This window comes from Scylla paramamosain, unplaced genomic scaffold (genome assembly GCF_035594125.1).
Source record: "Scylla paramamosain isolate STU-SP2022 unplaced genomic scaffold, ASM3559412v1 Contig10, whole genome shotgun sequence".
Lineage (NCBI taxonomy): Eukaryota > Metazoa > Arthropoda > Malacostraca > Decapoda > Portunidae > Scylla > Scylla paramamosain.
The window spans coordinates 1,547,455-1,562,500 of record NW_026973675.1 but is presented as its reverse complement, the minus strand read 5'-3'; the positions used below and the strand labels follow the sequence as shown (position 1 = coordinate 1,562,500).

The window sequence follows — 15,046 nt, the reverse complement described above, 5'->3', positions numbered from 1 at the left end:
AAAAAAAAACTATTGAGGTGTTTTGCACACTGTTTATCTAAACAAGCGTAGCACCATCCTCAAAAACAAAGATAATTTCTTTATCACATTTGAACTTATACTTTGCATGAACAAAACATATTTGAATTGTGTTGGCCTATTTATGTAATTTGCTATATACATATTACCTAACCTAACAATTTCCATATCAGTACATTCAAAAAGAACATGAAATTCTTCTCCTTCTACCTCAGCATTACACATGTTACATACCCTATCTTCTCTACTGACACCTTGATACCTACCAACATTTACAGGAAGTCTATTATTACAACTTCTAAATTTAGTCACTAATAATCTGTCACCCTTTGTTAATTGTTCTAAATACTGTTCTCTGCCAAAATCTGTCTTAAACACCCTATAACTGCTACTTAATGATTTTGTTTCTAAATTATGATGCCAAGTTACAAGCCACTGATCTTTCAATCTCTGTTCCATAGCTTTCTTCACCCATCTTGAATTAGGAACATCTTGCAACACCACATACCAGACATTCCACAGTCATTACAAATATTCTTTATACAAGTTTACCATGGAGAACTATGAAGCCCTAACCTATCCAGCTGCAATAGACATTGGTACATTAAATAACACAGTTTAGTATTTTTACCTGAAATTAGCTTAGACCAATAACCTATCATTTTTTTTTTCTTTATATAAATATCAAGTGGAAATACACCCAGTTCACCATACACCATGTCTTTACAAGTATTCTCATGAACACCCAAAACCTGCTTTAAAAATTTCATGTACATATACTCTAACTCCCTAGCAATATGGTAACCCAAAATTTCAGCTGCACAAGTCAATATAGGTAACACCATGGTGGTAAATAATTTGAGTTGTATATCCACTGGCAAGTCAAACTTCCTACACTTACTTATTAATGAGTACATTGCTCTTGTAGGTGTCTCTTTTAGCTCCAGCTCACCTTTGCAAAACCTCCCATTATAATTTAATAATACTCCAAGATACTTATACTCTGTCACTACTTCAATGTTTTTACCACCAAATTCAAGTTCATAGTTAAATTTTGTCTTCCCCTGCTAAACACTACTATTTTTGTTTTGTTACAATTTAGCTTCAATTTCCATTCATTACAATATAAATTCAGAGCAACCAGTGCCTGCTTCATTCCATCCTCACTGTCACACAAAATAATTGTATCATCTGCATACATAATAACAAATAGTTTAAGATACATGTTTAAGAAATCGTCACCAAAATTTACATAACTGCAATTATATTCAATGAATTTACTTTCAATATCATTCACATAAAAAGCAAAAAGCACCGATGATAAATTTTCCCCCTGTCTTACCCCTACATTGCAAACAAAGGTGTCTGAAATCTCCTGGTTAAGCATGACACATGATCTGATATTATTGTACATATTTCTGATTACATTTAGAATTTTCCCTTGCATCTCTTCCTTCACAAGTTTACACCATAAACCTTCACACTGTACCATATCAAAGGCTTTCTTGTAATCAACAAATAAACAAAAAAGCTTTCTCTTCTTCCACTTAAATAAATCAATGACACATTTGAAGAAAAAATATATGATCCAGAGTGGAATATCTGTGTCTGAAGCCCGTTTGTGTTTCATTAATGGTAGATAAGGTGTTTGAATAATCATTAAGTCTTTCATTAAGTATGGAGGTGAACAGCTTCCCCATGCAGCTAAGTAAGGTGATGGCCCTGTAATTATTAACATCCTGGATGTCTCCCTTGTTTTTATAGAGTGGCACTATTGTACCCACCAACCATTCAGCTGGCATGACACCAGTATCAAGTACTTTTTAATATATTAATTTAATATCATATCAGATGCTGGGGATTTATTGTTTTTTTTTTTTACTTCTTAATATTTTTAACTACCTCTCCTTCCCTTATAGGATCATTAAGTACTGATAAAATTTCAGCATCCGCACAGTCTTCATCATTTGTAATATTCACATCACTATTGTCAGAATTTTCATCACCCGCTAGCTGCTTAAAATGCTCATAGAATTCATTTAGTGTTATGGGGATCTGATAAGTTCTTTTCTGACTATTTAAAATTTTCCAATATGCTTTAGGGTCATCACTCTTATATTTTCTAAGTTTCTTTATTAAGTTATCCCTCTCCTTATTCTTCACTCTTTTTAGATTTGCTTTATTTTTCCTGCTTTTCTCAATCATGTTGTTAAAATTTACACTACTTCTATGCAAATGAAACCTCTGTCTAGCTTTGTGGTATTCCTTTCTAGATGGCCAGCACTCTTTATCATATCCCACTGAGGTGGCATTATTGGACTTTTTCATGAATGATCTTTTCTTATATGGTGGGAAAGTTGCAAGTGCCACCTCAATCAGTATTTGTTTTAAATCTAGATTAATAGCATCCATGGGTAATTCATCCACTTTTGCAATCAGTTCATTTATCTTAGTTTCATCAATATTACTCACACATAAAAATTGTTTTTCAACATTCCATTTACTTTGCCTTACACCTGATTGTCTTGATTCCTTTGCCTCTCGGTTTACAACAGGCACCGTACTTTGTATCTCACATTTGATCCTTGCATGTAGTCCACAGTGTACATCAGACCACAAAGGTTCATAATCTAATACTTTAAGAACTACAGCATATTTCATAATCACTGGTGATCCTAAAAAGTAGTCAATAGTTGTATTGTTTGCCAATGCTGCAGTCCTCCCCTAACCTTCCATTCAATATATAAACTTGATCATTCTTACAAACATCCAACAACTTTTTCTCATATGAATTCCTATCTGGGGTTAAGTCCTGGTTTGCTCTAGTCTCAGTTATTCCAAAATTAGTTAAACTTACAGACACAGGGTCCTCAGCAGCCTCAGAAGGAACATCACACATAGTGAGAGTGTGAGCATTAAAATCACCACAAAGCACATGCAATGCACATAATCATCACATGAGTAAGTAAGCAAAAAATCATCCAGCTCGTCATAGTGCTCTTCATTACCACATCTAGAGTGTGAGGGGGGAATGTAAACACAGCTTATTACCAGTTCCCTACCAAAATTTACACTACTTCTATCAACTTTAACTGAAAGTAAAGAATCATAAGTGTTACTAATATGCCTCCACTTAAAACTAGCATTTTTCTTGATGGCCATGAGCAAACCCCCAGATTTAAACCTGCTTAATTTGCTTCTGTCCTTAAAGACAATGTCAAAGCCGATATTTTCCATATTGTTTTTTACATTAATTACATCAGTATCATCACACTTAGTTTCACATCAACAAATCACACCATAATCTTTAATAAAGTTAACAAAATTCATAGATAAAAACTTTGACTTGATACCGCAGACATTAAGAGACGACACATTAATATAATCCAGGGGAGGAACAAACTGAACAGAGTTAATATTACTTACACTAACACTATTATCATGCCCAAGTATGTGCTGTGCCCCAGCAGGGCCATCCTAGGCCCTTGTTAAGTGATCTAGATTTAACCTTTTCCAATCAGGAGCAGATATAACAACCTTTTCTAAGTCATCAGGACAGTTTATAACTACAGGTCTACCCCCACTGTGCAACTATACAAGAATGCTCCCCTCCCTTGTGGACACATTTTTCACTGTTTCTTGCCCTTTAACCATATTCAACATTTTAACCCTTAAGGAGGTCATGTCATCATTTATATACACTTTTCTTTGCCTACCTTTCAGTTTTTTTTTTTTTTCTTATTTTGCATAATTTCATTTCTTTTCTTTCGGTGGCAAAACCTCACAATCACTGGCCTACCTCCTTCCCTGGGCCTCCGCAAATGGTGAACAACAGAAATGTCATCCTGCTCAATTTTCACTTCAATAGTATCAGCATGTTCTATAACTTTAGCTTCCAGCACCTCCTCACTTTCGTCCTCTTCTTCCTCTCATCTAGAAATACGTAAGTTCTCTCTTCGGGAGTACTGCTCCATCTTGTCGTGTTCATACTTGAGCAGGAGGCAATTCCTCAGCATTACTGCGATCTTGTTTTCTAATTTATCCCTGAATTCGTTGAAAGCAGTAGATACAGCCGTAGACACAGCGACCGAAATTATGCTGCCAGGCTGGACAGCATAACAACTGCATCCTTAATCGTCTTACTTACACTTCTGCTTTCCCTTCCATCATTGCTGCTGGTTATATTAGCAAGCTCGTTTTCTACCTTTGTCTTCACTAATTCTTCAGGTTCAGACCCAATGAAGTGTGCCATTCTTGTGTGGAGTTCAGCAATAGAATTTCTTTACATGCATAAGTCAGTGAGGTGGTACAATATATACATGGCAAAACACACCACCTTGTTTACCTTCTGTGGCTCACACAACAGTACAGGGAAGACTTGATAATACCTTCAGTACTGGCAGTAGAAATGTTACTCAGGCCCTGTGGCACGTCACATCAGTGGTCAGGTACTCAGAAGTTCATTTGAAAGCAGTAGTAGCTCCCAGGTTAGAGTCGTATCGGAGAAACTCCCTCAAAATATAGAGGTGTGTGTGTGTGTGTGTGTGTGAGCTTATTACATTTATCATTTTTCTAACATTAACCAATATGAATGTGATGCAAAATGTTTTTGTTTACAACATTTTGCATCCTTTACCAAGATGTATTTCTTTCTTCACATTTGTGTTTGTAAATTCATGTTAAACAAATGAAGTATTGCTTAATTTCAAGAGGTGCTTATAGATATTAATGAGGTGGTAAGCCTGCAGGTAATGGTTATGCTATAAGCTTGGTAACCCGTTTTGTTGAGCGAGCTGTGATGCAGTGCAAATATTTCAGCAGTTGGTGTGCACACTTCTCAAAGAGAGGGCAAAAACATTGAACGTGGCGGACACGTGACCGTCACCAAGGAAACAACACAGTGGCTAGCTGAACACTAACTCACTAATTCAGAACACAAACTGTATTTCATCCTGTACTAGCTGCAAGCCAACAGGAAAGCATCAGACAGCATCTCTAGGCTGCACGAGTGCACGGGGACCGTGCTGGTTGCAAGGAAGCAGGGTGAAGCACCAGACCTCTCATTCCTCGGTATTTTTTCAAGCTGTCTTCTTCGGCGACAATTTGTTCCCCGTGAAGGCAGCTTGTTGAAACATTCAGGAAATGAAACACCTCTATCTTCACCCTGCTCTTTCTCTCCCCCACAATCCCTATCCAGTGCTGCTTTTCACCGGAAAATAACAAACAGATAAATAAAAAGAATTAATAATAATAATAATGATAATAATAATAATAATAATAATAATAATAATAATAATAATAATAATAATAATAATGATAACTTAAGGGTTTTGGTTCAAATGGCTCTCAAATAGCTCTGGTGTAGCTGAGGGCACCCTTGGTTCACCGAGGGCATCAGCAGGGCCAAGGGGACGATTGTGGTTCCCCTGAATCTCCACAGAGCAAGCAAATTCACTCCTCAGCTTGTCATTGGGCCTACTGTGGACAGTCCTCATGGTCACGTCCGTGGACACCCTGCGGCTGTCAGGTGAACACCGGTAATGCTTTGCGTCGGTGTGGCCAGTGCAAAATGCACGCCTGACTGCCCAGCCGCTCAGTTTAAGCAGCACCTCGCCAGCACGGGCAGTGTTGCAGTCTGGTGGTAGACTGATAAGTGTTCTTGAAAGCACTCACAGGTGTCACAAAATCAGTCTTGTATTTACACTGAGTGCATCAGATCCTACTTGAAGGCAAGCACTCATCAAAAATGTAAACATGCAATTCACAGGGAGACCAGCAAACAAAAGTGCACAACTCACATCATCCCAACACTTGAAAAAATGAGCACGATGTGATTCTTTAAACGATTGGCTGTTTAGTCCTGCTCCTGACGACAAGTCTTGAGCCACGTGCTGACTGGCGGCAGCGTGGAGGGGCTGGGAGGTGAACGCGACGTGTTCCCCGAGCCGAGCTCTGCTAAAGGCCCCAAGAGACTCTCTGAAGGGTTTTAACCTAAGCTAACCTAGCCTACCCTAAGCCACCTATCCTAAGCAGGCATAACCTAACCTAACCAACCCGTGCCTGAGGAGGATGAATTGCTACAGTACGACCAAACCGCAAACTACAAAACTGTGATGTCCGTTATTGATTGTTTATGTTATGGACGATTTTGAGCACAAAACACAGTGGAATCACTTCACTCTGCAGCCTCTTCTTCTCTCGTCCCCCGGCGACCTTGGGGACTCGTTGGGAAGAGGGGTTTGTGGGCGGGGAACGCGGAAGTGCTCGTTCTTTGTACTTGAATGGAGACGAGAGCTTAAAATAAGGCAATCCTAACCTGACCTTATCTGACCTGACCTGACCTATCCTAACATAACCTGATCTAACCTAACCTAACCACTTTCCACTTCCTGGCCAACCCTTTAGCCATGAACACAAGTGCATGGTTTGCCTGCTTCAGACTCTTGCCACGGTCTCCAAAATCCTTCGTACCAATGATGGAATCGGAGGCCGGGTCAAAATGGAGAGATTCTCTGATGGTCACTGCATCAAATGCATGCCACAGAGTCTCTCCCTTCGACGTGGTGTCTGCTCTTCCTCAGAACTGTGAGTTTGTTTGCTCCAGCCTGCTTGGATGGAAGTTTGCCTTAGCCAAAGGTGAAGATTGGAACTGCTGGGGAGTGAAAAAGTAGAGCTTTAAAACCTACACGCCTTAGGACTATGGTAACGCAAGGCCAGAGCAAACCTCCTCCCTTGTCCCCCATATCTTCTGCCCTTCTTATTTCCTAAGCCATTAATTACCTGTCCTCTGATAAACTCCTGCACTTCAGGGCTTGCATATGGAGAAATGGAGTTTTCAGCTGCTGTGGACTCTTCAGGGTCTGCTACCTCAATCCCTTCGCTTGCTTTCTGAGCTCGCTGATGATGTCCTGCGGCAACCTGATTGTTATACACCCTGAAAACATTTCATAAGTATTTCAGCTGTTTTGTTGATAATTATCATAACTTCAAAAACTCCAATTTGTCTTTCATATACCAGATTCACATTTGTAGCTGCCTCTGCAAAGTGGTGTTTTCACACAAAACAAAACAAAAAGCTATAACAACGGTTCAAAGACAAACGCGAACTGACGCGGAAAACTCGATAAAGTATACAATTATAGCACTCACAACATTGTGAAGCAAATAACAGCAGTCACCAGGCTTGGTGCGAGGCTGTGGTGGTGTCTGGACTGCTCCCCCAAGCTGCTGCTCAGTGATGGGGCACTGTGCGGGCACCTGACGAGGGACGCCACCTGCCGGACAGGCAATGCGTCAGTCACGGTGGCTTTCGAGTGTGTACATTCACACGGTGTACACTTGCCTCGGGAGAGCCCACACTGTCACCTGACTGTTGAGGGCTTTATGAGAGACCACAGTTTTCATCTAGCCTGGCTAGTTGCAGCTGCAAGTAATGGCTCAACACTGCCTCAAACTACCAGGTCTTTTGTCTCTGGCGACAGAAGCTTGCATTCCAACCACTAGCACATGTACATGGGTGTGGCAGACACATAAATTGGTGGTGTGTGCACCATCTGCAGGCAAAGTGTCTCATGGAGGCGACACCAGTATCACCATTTGTAGGAACAGGACAAACCATGATTTACTTCATGAAAATAAAACATTGAAATGTAATGACAACACAAATTCAAAAGAAACTCTACTGTTATCAATATAGTAATAAGCAAAAGTTACTCAAACAGACATACTGCATTAAACAATAAATGAAAATATATATCAAGGTATTCTGCATGAATGAGCCTTTGTCACACAAACAGCTACACACACACACACACACACACACACACACACAGGCCATAACAATGCACACTGACACATCGCCACAGCCACCAGTGAACACTTATGTCGCCACCAAGCGAAACTTTCTGAAAACCGTGACAACATTATTATTATATTATTACATCACATTATATTATGTAGCTTTCATTGCGATACCATCAGCACCATGGCTTCCCTTCTCTCTCCGGCAGAGCTACAAGCTTCCTGAAGAACTGCATGAGGAGCTGCTCTCAACAGTCAGTCGCCGGGACGACGTGCAGGCGGTGTCCACCCTCATATGTAAGGGCGCGCCCATAGAGCTCCTGGGTGGCCTTTCTGTCCTCAGACTGGCTGTCACCACCGACCGCTTACACACCGTCAGCCTGCTGCTGGCTAGCGGTGCACCGCTGCCTGCCAGCCTGCTGCAGGAGGCTTGGCAGAGCCCCGACGTGACTCACAGGGTGCTGGCCACCCTCACCAGCGTGAGTACCTTCCCTTCCCTGTCTCACAGAACTACCTCACTGCAAAGGTGAGGACGAGCACCGGTACTGGACCCAAGTCTCAGCGGTGGCTCCTTTGCAGAGTGGAAAGTGTTTGAACAACTTGGATGAGTTATAGGTCTGTTGGTTGTAGAGGACGAGCCTTTGTGTTTCAGTGCCGTCAGTTTCAGGTTTTAGTGGTGCACATGACAGACCTGCAGCACACCAAACCTGTCCAACATTACAGGTCATGCAACAGAATCTTGTCATTTCATAAAAGGACACTTCAGTGTAATGTTTAGAACAAGCAATGAAGTAGATCTCATAATACTTGAATCCATGTTAATTCATCATTATAATCCTAAAAGTAATTGTAATAATGCTTGTCAAACCTAATATTTGATTATAATTCATCATTATAATCCTAAAAGTAATTGTAATAATGCTTGTCAAACCTAATATTTGATTATAATTCATCATTATAATCCTAAAAGTAATTGTAATAATGCTTGTCAAACCTAATATTTGATTATAATTCATCATTATAATCCTAAAAGTAATTGTAATAATGCTTGTCAAACCTAATATTTGGAATAATTCTTTGTACTCGTATTTTTCCTTTTTTTTGGGACAAGGTAAGGTTGTATTTGTACATGCACTTTTAGATTTGTGACACTTAATGACACTTCTGCATAGCTGCCCTACCTCTCTCTCTCTCTCTCTCTCTCTCTCTCTCTCTCTCTCTCTCTCTCTCTCTCTCTCTCTCTCTCTCTCTCTCTCTGCGCACGGTGCTTACCTGATGTGGTGACCATCCTTTCCTCACAGGCCTACTGCTGCCGGCTGCGTGCAGAGCAGCGTCGCCTGGAAAAGGTCAGCAGCGCCCTTGTCAAGGGCATCGACAATCTAGTGACAACCATCGAGGGAAATACTCCCTGGCAGGCAGCCTGGCGATGGGGAAAGGAGACTGACCGGCCAGCACTGAGCGACCTCCTGGCAAAGGCAGCGGCTGCCAACTGCCCCGTGACTGCTGCCTTCCTGCATAGGGCAGGAGGGTGGACAGTCTTTAATGGAGCCTCTGGTGGCACTGCCCTCCACGCTGCCCTGGAGGCTGGCCACAAAGGCATGGCCGAGCTGCTGATCAGGGACCTTGGGGGCTGCCCGTACGTGCCGGACACACATGGTCGCCTTGCGGTGCACATGATGCCTCACGAGGAGCAACAGAGGCTGGAGCAGGTGAGGCTGCTTGCCTGTGTACTCTTTTGGATGGCGGCATGAACTCACTTCACCAGCTGATCAAAACTTCAGCACCTGTCGCGCTTATTTCGTCTGCTACGCCTCCTTGGTCACACTCCTGTAATAATCCTGACACACGCATACACTATATGGAATTTGTCACCTAACAAAATATTGCAAAATATTGAAATAACATGACCGTTTCCATCAGAGTGCTGGATTTGGTTATGCTAAGTTTACCTTAATATTTAGCTCACTAAGTTCATTGCTGATTCTTTCGTTGCATAGATTATGATTTAAAAAATCATAATTTCACCCAGAAATAAAGTAACTATCTCATAAATAGTAGGCTAGGATGATTTACATTCAACCCGAAATATTTCTATGTAACAAATGTGTGTACAGCAACGAGGGACAGAGAAAAAGATGACTCATTAAGTGGCTGGCTGGCACAGCAGTTTGGTGAATGTCAGGCAGACATTGAAAGGGAGGAATTTAAGTCACAAGAAGTCACCATAATAATGGATATGGCGTGCTGAAGGCACAGCTGATGTATTTTCACACCTTGCTCCTTTTTAGTGGTGGCGTGGTTAATTCTTTGGTCAAGAACTGACTCGCTTTATCTAATGAGGCCGCTCCGGCATACCAGCGTTACCGAATCGGCGCTTTTCGTTTTGTTATGATAGAGTCACCAGGTTGGGGATTACCGAAGCCATGAGAACACCAGCTGTGAAAGTGGCTGGAGGTGTCACCAGGCTGGTAAGGCTTTCATTTGGGACTGTTACCAAGCGACTGTGAAATTGGCCCTTTGGTATTTCTGCCTTGTCTAATGAGTCCCTCAATGCCGCAGCAACGGCTCGCTAAGCTCACCCGTGCACTCCTGCAGTGCTCTAGGATGATGTCATCTGGCCCTGGAGATTTAGTCATTTTATGTTTATCTGTCTGTTTAATGATGCTGTCCTTGCTTATGGTGATATAGACAGATGGGGGAATTGAGTTTTTGTGGCACTGAACAATACTAAGTTTGCTTTGACCCAGTCAGAAAATTCAGAAACGAGAAACCTGCCCCGCATAGATGACGCGTTTGACAACGCTTCAGAAGTGTGTGGAATATTGTACAAGACAACACATTGTTTAACAATAGTCACTTATTAGTGTGTGCTGTGCCATATGCTGTCCTCCTCTGCTTTGCACATGGCCGTCATTTATCAAAGAATTATCGTGATAAAAATAAATAAATAAATAAATCAGAGGTATGCTTTCCCTGGGAAAATTGTAGTCCGCAGCTAAAGTTGCTTCATTAATGACATTGTTTAATTTCTCATCGATACACAAATCACTTTCATTGTTCTTAATTTATAAAACTCTCACAAAGCACACAGGAAATGAAGTGCCTCGGCTACTGGATGGTGTTCGTCAAAGTAGAAGCATCAACGTGGATTTTATGTAGCCACAGCTTGGAGCATCCTCTTACCAAAACAGCACGCTGTGTTTTGAACCAAACGTTTTCAGTAGTCTACCTTTGCACAACAAACTTCTTATTCATATCATGAATATTATGCAGCTCAATTATGGTATTATATTTTATTAATATTACTTACTATTTGATTCTATTAGTTGACCAATTAAGCTACTTGTATTTTTTAATCTTGCCTAATAAACAACTCCAATCAGGCAGACAAATGCTAATATACGTATGTAATCCTCGATTTCTATCATCATTTCTAACATATCTATGTGTACGCAGCAATAAAGGGTTATTTACTTGTTCATATATTCACCGCTCTCTTTCTCTTTGCACACAGAAGCTCTTTATGATGGAGCGTGAAAAACTGAAGGATATGGAGCTTCGCTTGAAGGCAGATCACGAGAAGACCGCAGCACGGACAGCGCTGTGTATACAGGAGGATCTCTTTGAGAGCCACAAGAAGGGCGAGGGTAAGAAGGTCTCCTTACCTGATGGCCACGCTGCCCTGCTGCTGGCCTCGCGCAAAGGTCTCCTGCAGCTGACTCATCTTATGCTGCAAGAGGGTCACTTCCCCGTGGACGAGGTGCTGGACCACACCTGCGGCACCACCGCCCTCCACCAGGCGGCCTCGCACGGCCAGGACGGCTGCGTGGCGCTGCTGCTGAGCGCTGGCGCCAACCCACAGCAGCGTGACACGTATGGCCAGACACCCCCTCACCTGGCCGCCATGTTTGGCCATAAAAGTACTTTCGAACTCCTGGCACACCAAGTGACGCAGGACCCTCCTTGCCGCGCGGGCACCACGGGCACACAGGTGAGAGAAAATTTTAAAGTGTTTCACAATATGTATTATAAATATAAGCGTGATCTATTAGACCCAATCGACCGACGTGACCCGGAAAGCGTCATAAGAAATCTTGTGAGATCCATAGGCCTGCAAGAGCTGCAGAAGGAGGCTCAGCGGGTGGCTGTGGATCTATCAAAGGGCGAGGCCCTTGAGGTAAAGGAGGCGGTGATGGCAGAAATAAGCATCATCATGAATAAGGTGTCAGCCGCTAATGCCACGTACCGCGGCGACCTGAGGCTGGCGGGCAGTTCTCAGGACGGGTCTAAGCTTTACGCCCCTGACGAATTTGATATAAACCTCGTGATTCACAAGGATGACGTAGGAATAACTGTTAGCGAGAGAGGGAAGGAGGAAGCCCCGCTGAAGGGCAGGTTACAGATTTGTGTGAAGACTGACAATCCCCACCTTGAGGGTAATAGATTTATGGCCAGTTTGTACGAGGAGGTGCACCGGTGCCTCGCTGGCCACACCCTGCAGGACAAAAGACTGAGCCTGGTGCCGCCGGGCCTGACCAGCACGCAAGTGGGCGTGGGACTCTCTCTGGCCTGGCAGGGGCGAGAGTATCCACTGTTGCTGGTCGGCGTGGACCTGGTGCCAGTGCTTGAGGTGCCATGGCTGGAGCAAGTTTGCAGACCGCTCCTCACTCCTGAGGACACCACCACCATGCAGCTCAGTAATGCTGCTGATGGAACATGGCGCTGCAGCTTTGCCTTGACAGAGGCTGAGGTGCTGGGGACGTTGACGCCCGCAGAGCGCCAGGTGCAGCTGATGGGAAAAGTACTTCTTTCCCGCCTCAAGCCCGAGCGCTGGATGCCTCGGCACAAAAAGAGCTTTTTCAAATGGTTCGCCATACGGGAGTGGAACATCGCGGTGCCAAGCGGGTTCTGTTTCAAGAACGCCCTCCTGCGGTGGCTGGAGCACAGGCGGTCGAGGGAGGTAGAGCTTGGGGCTGGCCAGGAGCATGACCACACCAAGGAGTTGGGGGCTGGACAGGAGGGAGACCACACCAAGGAGTTGGGGGCTGGACAGGAGCAGGACCACACCAAGGAGTTGGGGGCTGGACAGGAGCAGGACCACACCAAGGAGTTGGGGGCTGGACAGGAGCAGGACCACACCAAGGAGTTGGGGGCTGGACAGGAGATGGACCACACCAAGGAGTTGGGGGCTGGACAGGAGGGGAACCATACAAAGGAGTTGGAGGGTGAACGGAAGGGGGACCATACAAAGGAGTTGGAGGGTGAACGAAATGGGGAGCACGCCAAGTGGTTGGAGCCGGGGCGGGAGGGGGACCCCGCCAGATGGGTGGTGGAGGTGTTCAGATTGATGTGTGCGAACCCAGAAGAGACACGAGAGAACCTGACAACTCAAAACAGCTCCGCCTACTTTGGAGGAGACTGTGAGGGGCGGAAGCCTGGGGACGGGGCGCCCATCATCGTGCAGTGCCTGGAGGAGGACCCTCTGCCAAGACAACCAGGCGGCGGCGACGAAAGTATTAGATGCAGAAGATGCAGACCATTGTAATCATTAGCTGTGAGCTGTGCCACACACACACACACACACACACACACACACACACACACACACAGGAACGCCAGTGCTTGGTGCTCGATTTTCATATTCAGTAGTTTATATAGCCAATTAGTTGTGGAGTCGATATAAAGAAGAATATATATTTTCATGTCGCGAGGCTAGTGAGAGAAGATACTCTGTTAATAGGGTCTCTCATCTGTGTGCACTTGTTGGCCCCTGTAATACCGCAGGTTGAGTAATGTGATGGTGCAAGCTGAGGTAATGCCACCTTTGGCCAGTAAGTACAGCAGGGCAAGATAATAGTCAACTTGCATGTTGTATGGTGAAACAGGCTCTACATGGATTCATGGATGATAGGCCTAGAAGTGTTTGATATTCATTTGCAAACGGCAGTGCCATTAGGACATGAAATATTTAGTACAGGTTTATTAAGACAATGTCTGGTCTGGGTGTAAATAAAGCACTTCGGCTTGACAAGATGATGACAAATAAGTTATCAAATCAAGATGGAATGTCACATTTGTAGCACCAAGTACCAAATGCAGATGGTAATTGGTTAAAACAAACTGTTAAGGTAAGGACTTGTGCTATTGATAGGCAGAGATTGTCTGAGCAAACTTATAACAGGCCAGCATGTCTTAATTATAAGATGGTGACAATGCAAGGAAAATTACACAAGTATTTATCTGTTCTCCTTAAACAACACTCACGTGCCGTAAGTGTGTTCAAGTGTGCAAATCATCAGCTGCCATTGTAAGTGGTAGTGAAGGAATGCAAGTGTACAAAAGTGAATCTGTTCTTTAGGTGATCTTAATGGTGCAGATGAAACTCACTCTTCATTCAAATTGACTTTTTTTTTTTTTTTTTACAAATAGCTGAAAAAAATATGTCAAGAAATATTGGTTCACTAATGTAAATGCAACAAAAATAGGGGAATTCCTTGGAGCGAGAAACGTGACTGTCTTATTAAGTAGTGTTAAGTTCATCCAAGATATAACTTGTTATTTTTAAAAAAAAATTATAAGAAGTAATTGTTAGCAGGTAAGTGACGTCTATATTTGGTGTGTACAGTATAACAATTTGTACTCTCATACCCCGCCTGAGGTCGCTTTCAAACCTTTCAAGCACACTTCTCATATTTGCAAACTTATACATGTAAATTAACCATTGCCTTGTATTTTTTTCATGAACACAAAACTATTCCTCTCTGTATTATGGAAAGTGATGTGTCAGTAAATCAAACACAAAAACTCATGTCTTTATTTCAAGCCTTATGAATCATTTTGTTACTTATATTTATATATATATATATATATATATATATATATATATATATAGAGAGAGAGAGAGAGAGAGAGAGAGAGAGAGAGAGAGAGAGAGAGAGAGAGAGGGCAATCTCACAGTACAGTGTCATGTTGAATCCAGTGTGTACCAATGAGTTCTCCGTCATTAAATGAGGCACCCTCGTCCCCGTGTGTTTTATTGGCACACATATCAACATATCAACGACTTGCCACAGCCTCCAATCTGCCAGAATCACCACTTCACTCTGGTTCTCCACGCTGCCAACACTCCAAGCAGCTTCATGGACTGGGCAGGTTACAAGCATCATCACTCCGTCAACTCCACAACAACACAGGTGACTACTAGTAGTCAGCACAGAACCACTGGTGG

At 43.0% G+C, this 15,046-nt stretch overlaps 1 protein-coding gene across 1 annotated transcript in view; it reads left to right on the top strand.

Moving 5' to 3' along the window:
- LOC135096977 (ankyrin-3-like) overlaps window positions 1–14,622 on the top strand; it is a 19,863-nt gene extending 5,241 nt beyond the window's left edge. The window contains exons 4-6 of the mRNA XM_063998739.1: window positions 8,028–8,297; window positions 9,120–9,527; window positions 11,333–14,622. Coding sequence (XP_063854809.1) covers window positions 8,028–8,297; window positions 9,120–9,527; window positions 11,333–13,363 — 2,709 coding nt within the window. The 3' untranslated portion in view covers window positions 13,364–14,622. The remainder of the gene's footprint in view (window positions 1–8,027; window positions 8,298–9,119; window positions 9,528–11,332) is intronic.
- Window positions 14,623–15,046: the final 424 nt, after the last annotated feature.